Raw genomic sequence first — 21145 nt, 5'->3', positions numbered from 1 at the left:
GCACATGTCTGTATGCAAAACACAACTGGTTAGAGGAAAGGTTAAAATCTTTTCTGCCCGTAACCAGTTTTAGATTATAAAATATTGCAGAATGGAAAAAAATAAAGGATTCAGTTTCTGAATATTTAAAAATAATTTTCAAGTCACCTTTATATCCATGGCATATACAAGAACTGTATATAATCCAATAAGCAGACATTGCAAAGCAGACAAACTTGAGGAGATCGTCTACAGAACAGCCAGAGAGGTGTCAATATTTATATTGTGAGAAAATGTGTAAACAGAAGGATTTTTTATTAACTTAAGAAAAATAAAAAAAAAAGCCAAACAGATGTGATCATCAGGGATAAATCCATCCTTGTATAATAGGTATTAATGAAGAAAATGTGTCTGTATGTTTGAGCCATAACTCTTGCTGGCATTGGCAAAGTCTCAGCTACAAAGCTATGAAGGAAAATACTTTGACACCTTCAAATTGCAGTGTACACAATCTAAAAGTAAAGCACATGATAAAAGTAGTGTGATTTGAACTGACCAAGGTATATAGTTCCTATTTCAGTTAACAAGGAAGTACTCCAGACAGCAACTAGCATCCCACCATAGAAAGTACTCCGATAGCAAACTGCCTCTTTTCTGGATACTATTCCTGAATCATAGACCTCACATAAATGCTGGAGTGCAGACTCCTTTTCTGATAGCAAGGTGGATATGTGCTTAACTGGTCATATTTAAATCACAGTTGGAAGAGACAGCAGGAGAGTTCCACCTTTTTAGTCAATTGACTAAAATGTTTGTCAAGAGAACCAGACACAGTTCCCCTTAATACTCCTCTTCACAAGCTCTATGTGCTCTGACACCTCCTGTCTCATCTCTCAGCTGTAGCAGAATGCAGATGATCCATATGAGCAATGAAAGATTGCCCTACATGGGTAAGAATGCTCCAAATTCAGGCTTCCTCTGCAGACCAAAGCAGATTTCTAGCAGGAAAGTAAACTCACCAGTAAAGTCCTACTGGAGCAGCCTTTTTTTGGGTGGAGGTACCTGAAGCATTGTTACAGCTGTCAAAATGAACTTATGGGTTTTAGGCTTATGAAAACACAATCACAAGAAAAATAAAGAAGAAAGCCCAACCGAGACACAGAATTTAAAGTGCATCTCTATTAAATCACCCCACCTGATCTGAAGTTTCATTGATAGCTTCCAGAAGCTTTTCAACAGCCGCCTGCAGTCGAGAACTAATATTCAGAATGAGCTCTTCATTTTCAGGATCTATTTCCATCCCACTTTCTGCAAGATGTTGGCTCAGTAGTCCTTCACCTGCTGCTCCTGACCACATGTTAATATCATCTCCCATACTACTACCGTGACATAAGGAGCAGGACTCTGAGAAAAAAAAAAAAGTTACCTTTTCACACAGACTCTTAGCAATTGCAAACATGAAAAGCTGTGCAACTCAGTTACAATAAGAAAGACAAGTCCAAAAAGTATTAAAATATTCATCGTAGTCACAAAAACAGAAAGGGAAATACTGCATACTAAAATTCACACAAACAAGATAAACAATGTGTTAATTAAAAAGAAGCAGAAGTGCAAGAGAAAAGGAGATATTAACAGACAATATTTTAGACATACTTTCAGTATGCTTGAGGGGTTCTGACGCTCATCTTTGAACCTTTGTTAAAATCAGTAACCCTTACTACTTAGAATAACTTGCAATAATACTGGCAAGCTTGTCTTTAAAATACAAATCAGATAAAAAACTCCAAACAAAACCAACACCAGACTGTCAGTCCCTGTTTCACCAACATCCAATTATGTTACTATGCATTAACACAAAACTGTTCAAGTCAGTGAATCAAACTCAAGTGAGTAAAAGGAAAGGCATGCATGCAATTCAGACACCTTCTTAGGACAAACAGACTGGAATACAGAACAACAATATTCAGCATGGCTCTTAGTGAACTGAAAATTTACTAAAATGGGTAGCTGAACAAATCAAGTACAGTGCAGCAGGACTGCAACTGTTCCTGCTGCTGGGCCACCTGGCACCTGCCTGATTCTCAATATTCCTGAGGTCTGATGACATTTAAGGACATTATCCCTTCTTACTGAAAAGCCAGACACACAAGGTTTGCCTATGGTATTAGGCTGACAGCAAGTCCTCTAGAAAACAGCAAATTTGCATATTTAGAATTCAAGGCTGTATTTAAGCAATGCAAGTGAAAGCAAAGTCTTGAGATGTTTCAAAATCACATTTTTGGTATGAAAGAACAATACAGTAGGTATATCGTGACAGTTGAAACTATTGTTGATAGCTTTTTAAAAATAAAGAAGTGTTATGACCTTAGACTGACAGATCTGAAATGTCAGAAATAAATGCTACTGTGGAGAGTTTTTTAAATGGCAATTTATTTAAATGAAGTATATTTCTGGAATATACTTAAAGTAAATATTTTGGTATAGTGCATTTTTTAACAATTAGATGTTTTTGCTTAGGATTTTCTCAAAAATATCTTATTTTTCAGGAAAAGCATTATAACTAAATGAATTAAGAATACTCAGTGCCTGTTTAGCAATGAAGTTTCAATACTGGGTTATCTTTGAATTCAAGTTCCTGGTTACTCCACGAATTGTGACTGCTGAACTAGAACAGTTTGTTTAGCTACAGAAATTGAATTAAAATTACAACAGGTCAATCTCACAAATTGCCTTTAAAAATGTAGTTAGGTCTTGTTGTTTTTACCTCTTAACCAGGCAGGCAAATAATAATATTTGGCAGGCATATAATAATATGAGCACTCTTGTTGATGCTGTTTGAACCTATCAAACGAGTCAGATTCTAGCTTGAGGTTTGTTTTAAACTTTTTTGTAACAAGCTGCAACATGATTAACCACCTGGTGTACTTAATATACATTCCTACCTTCAGGTATTCTGACAATAATATCTGCAGCCATATATATGACCCATACACAACAAACTAATCTGTAGTGATTTTAATTGAGGAAGGTTTCATTTGGTTTACTTTTCTCTTAAAATTGCTAAGATTTTTCAAATGCAAATGCATTTAGTATTTTTTTTCTTCTAGTTGTATTATTACTGTTTCATATCTCCTTTTAGATATGAGGGATATAATGTTACAAACTGTTTTCACACTCCAAAGGGAAAAAACAGAAGCACACTATATGCATGAACAGAACAAATAACCAGATGAACAGAAGCTACATTCACATGGCACCTTTCATCTACACAGGATTTCAAAGCCCTTTTGAGTACTGCACTTAGGAATGGCAGTCAAACCCCTGCAGTGGAATCACCCTAGCAGTGGCTGGCAGTCATTTTTTGCCAGCACACTAAATATTTGCAGTGGGTTTATAAACCATAAAAGCTTTCCCACAACACCCTAATATTCCAACCCCCTGCAGTATAAAGAATGCTGCAAAATTAAAAATTTAACTTTTTATATTTGATAGCATTTTGAGATCTTACCACCCAAATTTGGGCTGCATTTGGGTGTTTCAAAATATATCAATAGAGATGCAGAAGCTTTAATATCCTCAGAGCAGAAAGGACCTTCACTTGAGATGGATATCGAGCAGCATAAATATTTCCAAATGCTGTGCCAAAGTATTGGTTAAAGACTGAGTTGAAGGAAAATATACTCCCTACTGAGCCACCAACACACTTACTGCAGCACCTGATGCTCTTTGGAGGCCACCCATCTTAAGAACTGACCAGGTAAGACCCTGCTTAGCTTCAGAGATCTCACAAAATAAAAGCCCACAGTACAGTAGCACAGCTATAAACAAGATAAAACAATGACATATTAGTTATTGCACAATCTAATTCTTTCCTGATGGAGTACAAATAATCTCGGCAATGTTCCTGTTTTCCTTCTCAGGTGTAACCCATAATTCATGTCCTGTCACCCTTCCATTTCAGTAAATGATCTGCTTGAGAGGTACATCTGAATTGTGCAATGATGATTGTGTGTAAAATACAAAAATAAAGATTATACAAAATGACTGCAGAAATGTGCAGTTGCTTGCAAAATCATCTGAACTGTCTGTCTGGAAACTTCTGAAGAAAAAGTTAAAAACACTGATGGCAGCTCAGAATGTAAATGTAAAGCCAGGTTCAGAATATCTTTTACATTAATAATGTCACTAATATTATTATTTCTTCTTGCCAGTGACCAGAACGGTACCAATGGGCCTGCACAAACTCGTAACAAGACTTAAGACTCCTGTTTTGTTTATGACAATTATTTTGTAATTCGCTTCCATTTCTTCTTGATAAATACCAAAAAAATCATTATTAAAACACATTAAAACATCATTTTGTTGTATGAAATATCTCAAAACAAAACATCATAATTTGCCTGAAACATAACTATAAAAAATGAGGAAAGAAAGAGTGAGCTCTCACCAAAAGTATAATTTGGCACATGGAAACTTTAGTAGTCTCAAAGATATCAAAAAACCCCAATCAGTACAAAATGCACAAAAAACTTGTAATAATTCTGTTTACACAACGGTGTTGGCAGCCTAACTGATAACAGTAGACAACCATATTATGACTTCTACAAAGTGGAACTTAAGACCACAAGTTCACATTAAATGTCTCCGTAAATGCATAGTAAAAGTCTCTCTATCTTCTTCCCCTCAAAATGGTCTTAGTACACAGCAGCTCCGTACAGCATCTTTCCACACAATTTTCAGTAGTGGAAATAAGAAACAGAAACATTGTCCAGTCTCATTAATCACCCCTGGCAGCTTAATGTCTAATCCCCATTTTGTTAATCCTTATATGGCTGTTCAGTCTCCCACCCGAACAGAATTAAATCAAATTCCTCTGTCCTGCAATTTTGTTTTTCAGTCAATACAAAATAACAAATATAATATAACTGACTTAAGTAAAACTATCAACTCTCTGTGTAAACTCTCTCCTGGTAATGAAAAAAAAATGAACCAAAGAAACAAAGGTTTATATTGTTTCCTTTGCCATGGAGCATGCAGTTCAGCACAGCAGATGTCATGGCCCACTAAATCTTAAGAAAAGTGCTCAATTATAGAGTGCTTGTTCAGAAGTTTCAGATACAGAAGTTGTTTATGGGCTGCCAACTGACATTTATGAAGCAATACATATTTTGCATCGTGTAGAGCCAGTATCTCAGTTTACTCCTGGGATTCCACTTAGGAATTGAGCTTAGGGGTTACAAGCTGAAAACAATAAATCAGTCTTGTGGCAGCACACTGTTTAGCTATTTACTACCTTTTTTCCTGGTACACTGCTCAGAAACAAGGAGCTCAGAAGCTCAGAAAGAAAGAGGGTTTAATAGTTAAGGAATGCTGTAACCTTGCTGGCTTCTCCAGAGCAACCTGCATTACTGCAGTCCCTCTACCCAAGCAAACTCACCAGATTACTGAGCACAAATGCCACTCCAATGATATGTTTTATGACTGAAATTTGAACTTTACTCACTCTTCTAGAAATAAAATCCTGTGCTTGCAGATAACCTAGTCAATGTCCCTCCATAAATGCACTCTATAAATCAGGTGTGGTTATAAGCATATGATCTTAACGATTCAGCTTTTAAAAATGCTGAAACTCAGCAAAAACAGTAAGCTGAGTTTTGCTTGTCAATACATATGGATTATGTTCAGAAGGTCAGACAGAATTCCCTTCAAGAAACACATTATTTTACTACTTTATTATTAGATTAGATTTTTATTGGTATAAATTTATTCCTACAGATTTCCTAACTAATTAAAAAGGGAGATCTATTTGGCTGGGTACTAGAAAAAACAATAACATGCACAGTTTAAAAATAACCCAACAGTGACTACATATTTCTAAATAAAATATTTCTTCCATAAAATAATGGGGAAAAAATTTAAAATTTGTCCTCTCAAGCCATTTAACTGTTAGTATAGAATATGAGTAACGAGAATCCCTCGTTATGGCTGAAAACACCAACAGAATTGGTCATCTAATTCCATTAGAAGAAAGACCAAATACTTTAGCTGATGAAACAGTACAACTATTATTATGGCTGCATGACCCCAGTGGCAGAAAGGACACTCCAGTATCATTGTCAGAGCAAAAAAGGAGAACTGGGAATACAGCCCCAGAGATACATTACAAACATACATTCAGCCATTATAGCTACTGTAAGCTTAGCTCTTCTTTAATTTTCACTTTTTACTTTGGTTACTCCTTCCTTCATTGTTATTTCTGAATGTAAGGAAACATGCAAAAAGGATAATGGAATAAACAAACTGGTAGGTGGGCAGCTCGAATGCTTCTCTGTACCAAGGAGGGGCATTGCAAGAACGGACACCTGCTTTCTTATAGGAGAGTGAAACCTTACATACCTCTTCAAAATACACTAATAGCAAACACATTCTGCCACTAACAGAATGGAATTGAGCTTTTTTTCTACCTGAAGAGACTCCTCTTTCATCAGAAGACTTCATAAGAAATTAGCAAATCATTCCAATCACAGGGCATGTTGTGTGTTTAGACAGTAGCATTATGAAAGCCAAATAAGTAAAAATGACAAAAAAAGATATTTTTTAACTGTGTTTTGCTACATATATGTAATGCATTAAAAATTGTTAATGACAATAATTAGTGACACGTACAAGTATACACACTGATAAGCAGGAGCAGGCAAAAAGTGAATGTACCAAAAAATAAGATCAGAAGCTTAGTTATCCAATCTGCTGTTTAGGGAAAAAGGCAAAGCCTCAAAAGCCTGAAGTTTGAAAGGATAATTTTTCCCACAACTAAATACAGAAATATGTATAGAAAATAAAAGTTACTTTCTTTAAAAAATGAAACAGAAGTACAAGAAAAAAAATGCTGTTAACTTGAAAACTTCAGAAATTGTTAGACTACAACTTTATACATGTCATTGCAGATAACCTTTTGAGTGATCAACTGAAGATGTATCTGTGCTACAAATTCATGCAACCTTTCTTAACTTGCCCCAAGGCTTAATGTGACCTATATTTAAAGCCAGATGGAATCAATAACATGCAATAATCTACATTTAGAAAGAGGTAAAGTTCACTTGCATTTACCAGTTGTATTATTATCCTATAATAGATACTTTCTTAATACTGAAATGTAGCATTTGATTTCCAGTTCTTTTTCTCATTCCTAGTAGTTAAAATTCCAGCCAAATCCAGATGTATAATGCACCTGAGGTTGAACTGATCTGTTGCTCATTAGCTCCCCACAAGATTCAGGACGCATGTGCACAACCTTAATGTACTGAAATGGCAGTACAATCAAGCACCTACTGTTGCCCAAAAGAGAAATGCACAGACACTATCCTAGTGCAGTCACAAGAAAATAAACAGAGCCCAGTAGAGTTCTTTGACACTGGTATGCAACTGACTATAACATCAAAATGCTCCTTCAGTCTTGTGCCAGCTAGCACTCCTGGAAACAGCTGATGGGCAAGTGTTGGCAGTTGAGAAGTTCTTGGAACTGTGTCCAGAACTGGATTTGCATGCAAACACTTCTTTAGGAAGCTAATGAAGTCCATAAGCACACGTATACAGGCTGTCCCCTGCCAGCTTGGCCTCAGTGACCAGCAGCATACCTCTGATCTTTTAGTGCAGAGGTGGAGATACAGGCCTTGACACAAATTCCCATTCCCCACACATACACAGGATGGTGTAAGTGGTGCAATATGCTATGGAGCTATGTTTCACTCTTTTTGCCTTCATCAACAGAAACATATTCTTCTTGACTTCTCAATCACTTTCCCATTCTGTTGCAGGCTTTGCAACAGGACCCTAGATGTGAGTTGTAACTGGTGTGGGGCATGACCCAAACAACTCCTGAAATGTTGTCTCTTAAACAGAGATGTCATATGCATTCAAATGAAAAATAGGTTGTGGGGTTTTTTTTCTTAAAAAAGTTCAATTTAAAATATCAAAACTAAGAGTACCTAAATATATCATTAAAGCATAGAAATGATACTTATGAAATATAAAACCATACAATCAGTACCTTTTTCATACCCCACACGGATGCAGGGTTTTATTGACTCCTCTGTCTCAGTGTCCCAAGCAGCTTGTTTGGAAGCCTGGACTTTCCCAGACCGATCCAGTAACCCAAGAACATGCTGACCAATTGTCTCCTCCATTGCTACAGTTGTCTTCACAACTTCTAAAAGAATCTTCATGAGTTTTTCATTAGCCTTCTGAAAAACATGCCTGCAGGACAGAAACTAATCAATCCTCTGATCTTTCCCTTGTTTCCAAGTGGGTTTTACCTTTTATACACTTTTGCAACCAAAGAAGTTTGCAACTGAAATAACAAAATTAAGATTTCTTTTTTAAGGCTAAACCCTACATCATATAAATACTAAATACACATTTCTGTTAAACGTCAGTTATTTTTACAAAATATGTAAAAAGTCAAAGTATTTATCACTATTTCTACTTTTATCTTGGCATTTTATCTAGTTATTCTTTTAAAGCAGTGGTCTGCTTTCACCTGGTATTCATTATAAAATTAGCCTTTCTCAAATGACAGTTAAGAAAATTGCTCCTCTACATAGACCAAAAACTTTACAGAATAGTCAACTGGTATCATAAAATAAAACAATTGTACTAATATAAACTTAATTTCCATATGTACATACAATATGTATATAAATATATGTATATAAATAATGCTTATGATTCAACGTGTGTAATGCAAAATATATAGTAAAATAGGCTGTGATTTGTCTCATCCTCTATAACACTACATTGTTAGGCTTTAGAAAAACATGATACTATTTAACCTAAAGTACATAAACTTACAAATATGGTTTTCTAGAACAAAACATTATCATCAGTCAGAATAAGAATAATCTAACACCAAGAACAAGATTATCAAAATTTAAGAAAAGTATTATCTTAACAGTTCTAAGCACCTTTCTTTAGAAAGAAGAGCTGAAGGTGTTTCATCAGGCTTTCTTCCCCCATCTTCATGCTCAAAGAGCTGCTCTCTCGCATCGTTTGGGTTTTCATTTTCATTCTGATTAAGTTTTGGCAGAGGGAGAGAAAACAAAAAGGACAGGAATCCTGTCATGTCAGAATCAACATATTCTTCTTATATATGGCAGGATATGAAATTGTCATTTCCTTTTTAATACTTCTGCACCAAATTACAAATAAAGTAATACTCTTACTATGTGGAAAAAAACATTAACAAAAACAAACCCGGAAATCCAAGGCAGGACCAATTAGAAGGAACTTTGTTACACTGATTAAGCAGCTGTTGTACTTTCTGTTTGTGTTGCTATAGCAATATGAAAAAGTGAGTTTACTTAAGGAAATAGCTGTAGTAATAATCCCCACCTTCGAGCTGTTCAACCAGCTTCTGCTTACCTGAAGTCAAAAAGCTATGTTTGTCACTAGCACCTCTTGAATCTTACAGCTGCTCTGTTCCAGCAACACCCAACATCTTTTAGGAAAATATATTACACAGAACGAGTAACAGCGAACAGGAATCTTTTACTGCTTTTACATGCCACGGTTGCCCAGAAAGTCAAAGTCCATATTTACCTCTGTCTGTGTGCTGTTGTTCTGTAACTCACAAAACAGCCTCTCTTTTCCGGGTCCGGAATGTTGTTTTAATGATTCCAGTTCTTCTAAAAGCATTCTCTCTCTCTCTGCAACCAGGCTCTCATTCTCCATTGAGACACGCTAAGAAAGAAGTGTTGTTAGAGGCTCACACAGTTTTTTAAGCTTCTGAGTCAAGTGAGTCCTGTCACTTCTAATTCTTTACAGACGCTGAACAATGACATTTCAGTCCATCTCGTTAAATCATTACAAAAACACTGAAAGCTCTCTAGAGTGGAATACAACTAAAAATATTTAAACCCTCCTTAAGATTTTCATACCATTTTTATGCACTTTAGGAAATATAATGGTCACAATGCAAACTGGAGGGAATTTCTGAATATTACATGCTATAACATGTTTTGCACAAAACTTATTTTTATAAAAATCCTACACACATTCTCTTTTAGAAGAGCTAGAAGTGTTCATGGCTTAAACACCGTGCATACATTAGTATCTAGTTCTTATGAATCTACATACCAAAAACCCAGCAGCCTAAGTTCTACTTAGTGATTTTTATTAGTTACAGGAAATTTGCAACCCTGACAAAAATGCAGTTACAAACTGAAAAAAAAAAAATAAAAGGAGAAAGTATGCATATATCAAAAGGAAAGATTATCAGGATAAATTATTCTAGGACACCTTCAAAGCAGCTAGGAGAGACAGCTGATGCTGCTGGAAAGGATTCCTAAGGTACAAGTGACTGGCTTTCTAGATTCCAGAACTCCTTGAGCACAAACTTAAACAGAGCACAACTAGGTTTGGAAAAGGTCTGAAGCTCCACTCCACAGTGACAGCAAAGAATTCTGGAATTCACGGATTATTGGTAATGCTACACTGTTGAAATTAAATCAGAGCAAGATATATTGTTTTGGATTCTTTTTACTTTCTCTTTCAGTGGAAGGAATCCTAGAAAGACATGTCTGTCATTCAAAAATGACATTATTTTTGAATAATTATTAGCTAAGATAAACTAATGAGATTCACTAACACACCTACTGTAGGCTTTGAATAGATACGGAGTGACAGCAAGTTAAGTTTGAAAAGGCAAAGAAACATTGATGTTTTCCACCAAACCCTACAGTTATTGTTTCATTCTAAAAGTTGGCAAGGACCTATCTCCCAGAACTGGGGAAAAAAATCCCAAAATGCCAAAACAGATTGTTGCAGGAAGCCACTGATACTGTTAAAATAAGAATGATGAAAAATGAAGAGTTTTATAGAATTTCTAGTCATGGCTGGTGGCTTCATTGATGTAAATGGCTGCTAGCCTGCATCCTACACAGGGCCATCCATGCATCTGGAAGGTGGCACGAATGGCAGTGCATCCACAATCACTCTCTTCTGGCTGCTGTGCAGCACTGCAGGTTTGCTCCATGTTTACAGAAGTTTAAATCAATCCATCACAGCCTGAGCTTTGATTAAAGAAATATGTCTTCTATAAATATATGCATAATATGCATTTGTATGTACACACACACACACACACAAAAAGGTATGTGTGTGTATGCATGCACATGATAAATACATGCATGCCTCTCTCTCCCTCTAAATAGATATAAATGCAGCAATATGAATCTGCCTGGTGGTGATTCTTTGTTAACTCACTGGTTGAATTCTGTATTACCTCAGCCAATTGCACCTTAAGACTCTCCAGCTCAGCGAGGAGTTGATCTTGATTTTCCCTCTGGCGCTCCATTTGCTGCATGTGGCCCTGCCTCAGTAACTCGGTTGCCTGCTGGTGCTCCTGGTACTGCCGCACGAGCTCCTGCCGCATGTCCTCCAAGCGCTCCTCGTACAGCAGCAGCTGGCTGCACGTGGCTGTGTCTCTGTCCATGACCACCACCTCCCCGGAGTGCTGAAACAGTGCAACTACTTTAGCACCTTATTCTCAACAACTGCTCCTAGGATATATTTAAATACATTTCAGAAAATGCTTTCATACATGAAAGTAGCTGGAATGAAAGCATTATTGTGTTGCCTGCTTCTTGAACAGTCCAGGCTTAGAATTATTCTCCATTTAAAAAGATCATTTTTTTCCAATAACTTTCAACAGTATTAACTTTCATGCTTTTTACGACTCCTTTTTACTTGTATTTATTTTGGCTTGGCCCCATCCCATGTTTGTGAAATGCTAACTCTAAGCTTTACTATATGTGTTATCCCTTCCTCAGGCATAGCACACGGGAAAGAAGGGTAGATAATTCTGGTCTGAAGTTGTCAACTCTTTGAAAGGGAAAAGGAAATATTTCAATGGAATTTTCATCTTAATTTTTTCTTTGCTGTTTTTTTTAACACTTACTGGTGTTTCTTCCGCTGTAAGACCTTTGTTATGGGAAAAAAGTTCTTCAGAAATCGCTGACTCATGTGTTGTCTGTCCTAATATGCAATCACGGCTGCTATTAGAATGAAGCTGTTCTCCAAGTGAGTTGATCTCTCCAGACTCCTCACTGAGTTCCTTACAAAGTGATTTCAATCCTTCTTCATTCTTACTGCCTTTTCCAGTTGCTTTCCTAAGAAGGCTGTCAATCTCTTCCTCACTGGGCTGCTTCTTAATTCCAAAATGCATTCTCTCTGGATGTACAATCTGCCTTAGTGCTTCTTCTTCCTTCTGCCTAGCAATTCCTGACAATTCAGTCTGTTTGGCAAATGCTACACTCATTGACACAATAACCTGAAAAAATAAGAGAAGTGTGCATTAGTTTATGCTTCACAGCATCTCCTATTACTGAAGAAATCTCACACATGACCATCAGCAATAAAAATGTAAGTACCAGAAGTTCCCAGAGGGAAACAAAAAAAGATAAAAGGACAAAGATATCTTGTTAATCTTGAAAATGGTCAGATCCTAAAATGCAGATATGCTGTATTTAAGCTAGGTTTAATGAACTGCAATGCTGTTTTCTATTACAATAAATTATTTATCATGGAAATATCAAGTTGTGGTTTTTTTTGAAGATCCTATTAGATTATTTCAAAAAGTCCTGGCAAACAAGCTTAAGAGCAGCCATGCTAAGCTTTCTCTATCTAGCCAAGCATCCTATGCAAAAGTTTGACTGACATGGAATTTTGGGCTGTGTAAAGAAAGCAGTGCCATGTGCTTGATACTTAGAACAGGTTTTTTACTTAACCAGAAAGAAATTACTGGCACTAACTAGCTGCAGTTGCAGTTACAACAGGCTGATAACTTCTGTGTTGCTAAGTACTTCTAATACAAATAAATCTCTTTTCCACTCGTGTGAGTAATTCTATTCTAGATTTAAAATACAATGATTTAGAGCATAAGCTACAAAAAGTGTGAAAAAATAGTATAATAAATACAGAATTGTTACACTTGAAAACAACAAACTTTCCCTTTCCAGAAAATGTGAGTTTGTCTTTTGAACTTAAACTGATCTTAACCAATGCAACATTTGTTTCCTCATAAAGAAGGGTTTTCTTGGTAGCAGATAAGAGAATTTTTTTTTACTCTGCAAAAAAGTGGAAACTTTTTTGAAAATCAGAAAGTAAGTAAATCCAGAAACATATATAGTCTATAAAATCTTACTTTTACTTTTCATGTTTTAGTCACCAGATCCAAAGAAAAACAATGCATTTTACACAACATATTAAAATGTACAATAAAATATGATGAGAAAATAATATTAAACTATTAAGTGCAAAAGTCTTTTGAACTGACCCGCTGATAAGTCTATGGTGGCAAGAAATACACTCTAAGTCTCTGGATTTTGAAAATAAATTCTAGTGCAGAATATGGTAGCATGTTGTCTATTTCCCTTAAAGTTTTAAACATTACCACTACCCATATGAACCCATATGAAAAGAAATTATGAGTTAGGAATAGGACAGATAGCTAAGAAACCCCAAAATGTTCCAGAATTTCTTAAGACTTTTCCATTCAGAAGTCAAATGAAACTATTCCTTGTAAATAAGTCATACAAAAGTTAGCATATGCTACAGAAATTGCCTAAACAGTTGAAAATGGCAAATAAAAATGGCACAGTTTTTAAACATATTTTAAAGTAATGAAATAAAAGTAATACCTTTGCTACTTCTTCTTCTAATCTTTCTTGGTACTGCTTTTGGAGCAACTGAACAACATCCAGATCATTCTGCATTTCCATCTCCCTACCAAGCTGTAAGAAAAACATGAAATCTCAGATCATGTATTTGTGATTTTACTTCATTAGTTTCAAGTTTAAATCCAGCAAGAGATTTTTTCCCTCAATTAGCTTTTCTTCATCTCATACAAATCACATAATTTTGTACCACAACACAGAAGAACTAGGTAGAAAACTTTGCCTTGTTTCTGCTTCAAAATGAATTTTAAAAGCTGAGTTTGCAACAACTCTCCTTCCAGCACTATTTGAGATGTTAAATGCAGTGAAACCAGGTCAATAAGAACAGAATCCACAGTACAAAACAATGTTACTATTTTGAAAAATGCAGAATTTTTGAGCCAGGTTGCCAGCACTCCTAAGGGAGGAATCCATGGGGTCTTTCCCATTTGCACTTGGTCTCTTAAAATCTTTGGGGTCATTTTCCAAATTTTTTCCTAAACTGTGCAGCATGTATGACAGAAGTCCTGGTATTTAACTTAAATTGTTCCTTTCATAACTCGTGTTAAAAGAGAAGTCACAATATTTTAAAGACTCCTGAAGAAATCTCAGAATTTGAACATTAATTCTCTCCCACTTTAGTAAGAAGCAGCAAACTGAAACATCTTGTTTCAGAGATAAAATAAAGAAAATAAATTTAAACCTAGCATCAATAAAGAAAGTTTTCTTGATCATAATTCCCAGATATGTTTTTCAGAAAAAATTAAATATTTGGCCCCTAACATGGACTGTCTAATAGTATAGTACAGTACTAGGACGATAACTACCTTAATCTACTAAGTATCAGTCCATATTTCACTTTAATCTAAGAAGCCAAAGGATATAAATTATGTCACTCATATATATATATTAGCTATCAACTGAGTTACATCATACCTCTAATGCTTTATCTGTTTTTTTCTGATGAAGATTTTCTGTGCACTTTACTTTCCTGAAGACATCTTTTAACTTTCTTTCTGAATCTGTGGATACACTAAAAAAGTACAAAAAGCAGAGAGGGGAAATAATAATTTTTAAAAAGTCAGTATTTTACCCATGACTTGGTGAAAACCAGAATGTGTTAACTGGACCTAAACTTCACCACAAACTTTAGTATTATCTATCATTCTAGAAAATAATTAATTTGAGGCAACTATATCCATACAAGATGTCTTTAGATGTAAAGGATAGTGCCTGGAGTTTTGAAGACTAAATGTGGTCCACTGAGTTGAAGTTTTGAAATTGCTGCTATAATTCTCATATATATGAAATTACTTTTATACATTATTCCATTTATCAAATCTTCCTCTAGTAACTATAAATGCTGCGCTACTTAATTTGCAATGTTTATGTCATTTCTTTATAAGACTCTTAACAGCTCTTGAAGGAACAAAACTACAGCAGAGCAGTATGTTTATAAAGAATTGCTCCAGTTCTGAAGCAGAACACAGAGCTTTACACAAATGGTTATTTGAAACACTTCTTGAACGAGCACAAAGTTTTAAGCATTGAAAAACTGATGAATACCTTGTGTGGTCAGAGGACACCCCAGCCATCTGAAGCTTCCCCTGCAGATGGACAAGCTCTGTAGTGTACCTCTCTTGACTTTCTCTCAGCTGCTGCTGGAAATAGGACCGGAGGTGTTCCAGTTCTTGAGCATGCTGCTCCTCAAGTTGTTTTTTAAGATTCCCTATCTCCTTTGAACAGTATTCTTGAATTGTAGGATCTGTACATAGGTTGTGTGAAGCAGGGGGTGAGAAGGACAGAAAGAAAGAAAAGAAAAAGAAAGAAAGGAGGGAAGGGAAGGGAAGGGAAGGGAAGGGAAGGGAAGGGAAGGGAAGGGAAGGGAAGGGAAGGGAAGGGAAGGGAAGGGAAGGGAAGGGAAGGGAAGGGAAGGGAAGGGAAGGGAAGGGAAGGGAAGGGAAGGGAAGGGAAGGGAGAGGGGGGGAGGGAGGAAGGGGGGGGAGGGAGGGAGGAAGTGGCGGAAGGAAGGAAGTGGCGGAAGGAAAGCAGGAAGGCAGGAAGGAAGGAAGTGGCGGAAGGAAGTGGCAGAAGGAAGTGGGGGAAGTGGGGGAAGTGGGGGAAGTGGGGGAAGTGGCGGAAGGAAGTGGCGGAAGGAAGTGGCGGAAGGAAGTGGCGGAAGGAAGTGGCGGAAGGAAGTGGCGGAAGGAAGTGGCGGAAGGAAGTGGCGGAAGGAAGTGGCGGAAGGAACAAAGGAAGGAAGGAAGTGGCGGAAGGAAGTGGCGGGAGGAAGTGGCGGAAGGAAGGAAGTGGCGGAAGGAACAAAGGAAGGAAGGAAGTGGCGGAAGGAAGTGGTGGGAGGAAGTGGCGGAAGGAAGTGGCGGAAGGAAGGAAGTGGCGGAAGGAACAAAGGAAGGAAGGAAGTGGCGGAAGGAAGTGGTGGGAGGAAGTGGCGGAAGGAAGTGGCGGAAGGAAGGAAGTGGCGGAAGGAAGGAAGTGGCGGAAGTGGCGGAAGTGGCGGAAGTGGCGGAAGTGGCGGAAGTGGCGGAAGTGGCGGAAGGAAGGAAGGAAGGAAGGAAGGAAGGAAGGAAGGAAGGAAGGAAGGAAGGAAGGAAGGAAGACAAAGAAAGAATGGAAGAAAGAACAAACAAAAGTACGAAAGAATGAAAGAATGAAAGAAAGAAACTATATTAACTTCTTCACAAATATTTAGCAATGATGGACTGAACAATTAATGTAGTTAAAACAATTTCTGACATCCTGTCAACTACTTTTCTGTAATGAAGAATGATAACCTAATTTTCTATTCTACAAAATAATATTTGATATGGGTAACAAATTATTACTGTGGAAAACTAAAAAAATACTAAATAAAAAATGTATCACAGAATATACTTCTGAAAAAATTTACAGAATTAAGAAAATCAGAGTATTGTACTGCAAAATCAGAAAAAATCTCTTATGTTCTAGCTGTAGTAAGATATAAATCAGTTAAAATTAGAAGTCATTGTCTTTTCTTTCTCTCTGAATATACATACATTAAAAACAGCATATACATCTTTTTACCCATTAGATTCTGTGAAGGAGTCTGCAGACTTTCCTTTCCTATTCCCGTATGGATAGGTTCCTCTTCTTTCCTCCTTTCTGAAGAAGACACCCTTGGTTCCTTGACCTAAATAATAACCAAGTAAATGCAATTAACAACAATTTGTCTAGTAGTAGCACAAAAGTATTATATCCAGTGCTGTGCTCCCAGTATGAAAGGGAAATGGACATACTGGCAGGAGTCCAGCAGAGAGTAACAAAGGAGATGGGAGGCTTGGAGCATTTGTTGTACTAGGAGAGGGGAAGAGCTGGGCATGTATAACCTGAAGAAGGCAAAACTGCCCACTGGGTTCCTAAAGTATCAAAATTCAGCTGGACACAGTCCTTGGCAATCCTTCCTAGCTGACACTGCTTTGGGTGAGGGGCTGGGTTACATGAACTCCACAGGTGCCTCCTAACCTCAATCAGCCCACAATTCTGTGACATGGACAGCAGCTTTCTCCATTTTCTCAAATCACTGCCTTGCTCTGCCACTCAACCAGGATACACACATTTTCAAACACTTCCTCAGTCATCCAGAAGGAATTCATTCAAGAGAGAAAATTCAAATGCTCATATACTCTATGCTATAAAAGTTTACCTGTTTACACTCTGCCATCAGCTGTGTTTGAAGTGCTTTCAGCCTGCTGTACTCTTCCATTATCCTCTGGAGAAGTGCATCCATACCTTCTTGCACAGTTAAATTACACAAAGAACCAGGGACTTTTAAAAAAGAGAATGAACATTTTACCATAAATTTTAACACAAGTGATTTGTTCACAAGTTCTGCCCTGAAGAATTGTCTGATAAACATCACAAAATACTGAAACAAGTGAAGTTCTTCCAGATTTTGAATGCATTTTTATATGTATTGATACACATGCATTTTTTTTGGTAGGATTGCTACCTTCTTCTACAAAAGGAGGAAGAGGAAGAGAAAAACCCCCCAATTTTTTTTCCCACCAATATCTATGAAAATGAAAATAGCATAAGAAAATATCCATAACAAAAATAAAGTGCTTCAGAATAATGAGGAAATGTCTAAAACAGCTATTTAAGCACATGCATTAGTACTTGAAAAAAGTAATGGCATAACTGCCAGTCTGAAATACTTTAAATAGGTACTTTTAACCAGCATGATAGTACGAAGTCATTACCTTGAGCTTGATCTCTGTGAACTGGTAATTCTACACTCAGTTTTTCTTTCCCAGTAGGTTTACAGAAAATTTCCTGTTCCCTATTAACAGCTTCTACAGTAGCTGAAGAATGCTCATTCTGACTGCCACACAAAACCTGCACAACAAATCAAACAAAGTGAAAAGTAAACAATTTATTATTATTTTATCAGTCACAATTCACAAAGAAAACAAGAAAAACAGGGAAAAGTAGTATTTTGTGAACATTAACTTCTGTGAAAATGATGGCATAAATGTTCTGTTGAATCCTAAGAATGTAGACAATCTTTAAAACTCCTGATAAAAGAAAAAGTTATGTGAAGACTTTTCAGCTAAAGCATAAATGCATATGTTTCCAAATCAGTATTTAATTTGGAACTGCCAAGTAGTAAAATCTTGTAGAGAAAAGCCTTCTTTAGTAATGTGGAAAGAAACTTTACATTTTACATGTCTCATTCTCAAAAGCTGCAATTTTACTTAAAAGAGGAATTCCTTAAAGCAGAAATTTGTATCTTTTTAGGGATTACAGCTCATCTTGTTCTTGAAGTGCTGAACAAATCAGACAAAAGAGTATGGCATAAAAAAGCAAGCAATGAACAGAATACTCTATTGTTTGTTGGTGCTATGTGGTCAGCAGAACACTACAATATTCACAAGGGGCAGGCAAACAGAAGATTTATCCATATGATTTCTGATACTGGAAAAGAAACCGCTTGCTCAAATCACAGTGGGATTCTTTATTTAAAGTATTTGTACTCAACAAAAACCAAATTCAACTTAGAAAGTAAAACCATAATTTCTCTAACAGCTCTACAGAAGGATCATACAACCAGGCAGCATTTTTCACACTGTGAAATAGCTTATGCCAAGCACTCTCATTTAGCTGCCACTTTCTGTGAGCAACCACGGAGTCCTGCCTAACTCTCCTATGGTAGATCTCAAGTTAAAATTCTGCTACTCACTTTCCCAAAAAGGTATTGAAAAAAGTCCAGCCAAGAAGGAAAAAAAACCCCAAACCACAAACCCCATCCATTCAAAGTATTTTAGACTTGAAAACTTACAATGAGTGACAAAAGCAGCTTAATTTATCTAGAAATAAGTCTAATAAGTAACTCGATTGATGGTCAAAAAGTACCCGTAAGGGCCATCAATTACTGTTACTCTAGGAAAAAAGATATGGCAAAATATTATTATAGGTGGCTGATATTAGAATGAAGACTAAATATAAGGTTCAATTTTTGACTATGATATTTATTTACTAAAAAAAAAAAAATACAGACAGTAAATTTTTTAGATTGTTTGACACTTTTGTCTTTGAAAGATAAGCTGCAGCTGAGAAAGAAATGACTATCTTATGAGAGGTGATGTCCTGTGCATCAAGATGCTTGTGATATCAGACTCTTGAATCAAAACCGTACATCCAGAAACAAAGAGAAAGAAAAAATGTACTTCCAAACTAGGAGAGATGAGATCAACATTAGCTAGAAGATTAGGACTATGTGTAATACAAAAGACTTGTCTGGACAAGGACATAAGTTTAGGGGGGGAGAAAAAAACCCAAAACCATTCACAGTACTATTTTGGAAGCTCAGGTTTAGCAGTCTCTGTTTTGAGAACAATGCAAAGAGAAAAGCTGCAAAGACAACCTGCAAAAATAATGTAGAAAAATATGATGACTCACTAACCATCATTTTTTGTTTTCCAAATTTTCATTTTGAAAAAGGCTTTTTGTTAAGTCCTACCTGAGCCAGCCTGGAACATTCCTCAGTGACAGCCTCATTCAGCTTTTCTATGAGTCTTTGTGTAGATTTCTCTTCATCATCTATGAATACAAATCATTCACATTATTTTTAAAAACTAGATGCACAACAACATTTCAAAGGTCTAATTTCCTGCCTCAGTGAGGTTGCCTCTTCAGCTTGAGGAAGGACACTTTTTTGTCCCCCCCTTTATTGTTACAACACATGGACAGTTTCAATTATCACAGTTGAGCTGCATGTTCCAAGGGAGCAAGAGATAAGAAATAGCTTTGTGTATTACTGACCTCCAGAAAGATAAAAGCATGCAGATACCTAGTGGAGGGAGAAGAACTTGTGCAAAAAAATTAAACAAGGGCAAAACATGGTATAACAGAAAACCTGAGATAGAAAACCATCATGATAACATAAAAGCTCACTGGGGAAAAAATTAGTACCAAAGTTTACTTAAAGTGTGCAGCAATGCAAAGAAAAGAGAAAAGAACATGTCCAAAAATACTTTGCTGGTGAATCTGCTTATTATTTTACCTTATAGGTGAATCTACTATATTGTTCTTTACAATTAATTGAGCTAATATAAACAGCAAACAATGAGCTGTAATACTTTTGATTCCTTATTTTTTATATACTTTTTTTTTCAAGTTACCTCAGTAATAGACTGCATCTACTGAGTAAACAATTTGGTGAAAAAAAACCCTTCAAAATATGCTATATAAACAATTTATTGGACAGCTAGATGCACAAACTCTTGTGCTTCTTTGGTTGGGGTTTTTTAAGACAGCTTTTCATAAAGAGCTTCACTCTCATAATTCTGGTCAAGTTACCTGCTTGCTGAAATTTCAGGGTCTGGAGCTCCAGCTGATGCATTCTTTTAAGATCAGTCATCTCTTGTATATGATTATGAACAAGTTCCTCTTTAAGACTGCAAAGTGCACTCTCTTTTTCTGCCTTCAAGGACTCACAAACCTGGTCTACATGAGCTGAATAAACCAGGGACAGACAAATCCGCTGTGCTTCCATTTGCAGCTGTAAATCAGTCTTTGGATATAAAGACAATTAAAAGAATGAGAAACAAGAAAATAGGAAGACCCATCTTTGGAAATTTCTGACATTAATAATGTGCTGAATGCAATGCTGCACATATGGTATGCATAAAGTAAATTTAAACATAAATAGTTTGGAAAATTGAGTTTTAACAAAATAGTAAGACACTTCTTCAACTTAGAATAAAAATCAAATTAAAATCAACAAAACACAATACGCTTCAATTCCTGTTTTGCAGCAATAAAATCCCAATGAATTTTAACCCAGTGAAGCAAGAGCAATATCATTATTAACAGAGTAGTTAAGAAAGTGTACTCTAAACACAGAGAAAAGATTGCATTACTAGCAGGCGTTAAAAACATTGATTTTCAAGGCTTGTAGTTACAGACTGCACTTT

The 21145-nt window shown here is 36.3% G+C and overlaps 1 protein-coding gene across 6 annotated transcripts in view; it reads right to left on the bottom strand.

Annotated features, from left to right (window-relative positions):
- The window catches only part of AKAP9 (A-kinase anchoring protein 9), a 105739-nt gene that overhangs the window by 37007 nt on the left and 47587 nt on the right, over positions 1-21145 (bottom strand). For all 6 annotated transcript variants that reach the window (XM_077174763.1, XM_077174775.1, XM_077174777.1 and 3 more), the window contains 14 exons: positions 20529-20742; positions 19690-19769; positions 17930-18065; positions 17374-17495; positions 16755-16860; positions 15255-15453; positions 14625-14721; positions 13674-13766; positions 11933-12304; positions 11258-11488; positions 9574-9714; positions 8940-9043; positions 8027-8232; positions 1175-1383 (listed from right to left, as the gene is read on the bottom strand). In XM_077174763.1, coding sequence (XP_077030878.1) covers positions 1175-1383; positions 8027-8232; positions 8940-9043; positions 9574-9714; positions 11258-11488; positions 11933-12304; positions 13674-13766; positions 14625-14721; positions 15255-15453; positions 16755-16860; positions 17374-17495; positions 17930-18065; positions 19690-19769; positions 20529-20742 — 2310 coding nt within the window. The remainder of the gene's footprint in view (positions 1-1174; positions 1384-8026; positions 8233-8939; positions 9044-9573; positions 9715-11257; positions 11489-11932; positions 12305-13673; positions 13767-14624; positions 14722-15254; positions 15454-16754; positions 16861-17373; positions 17496-17929; positions 18066-19689; positions 19770-20528; positions 20743-21145) is intronic.

This window comes from Agelaius phoeniceus, chromosome 1 (assembly GCF_051311805.1).
Source record: "Agelaius phoeniceus isolate bAgePho1 chromosome 1, bAgePho1.hap1, whole genome shotgun sequence".
Lineage (NCBI taxonomy): Eukaryota > Metazoa > Chordata > Aves > Passeriformes > Icteridae > Agelaius > Agelaius phoeniceus.
The sequence above is the reverse complement of the archived record's forward strand: the minus strand, read 5'-3'. Positions and strand labels throughout refer to the sequence as shown.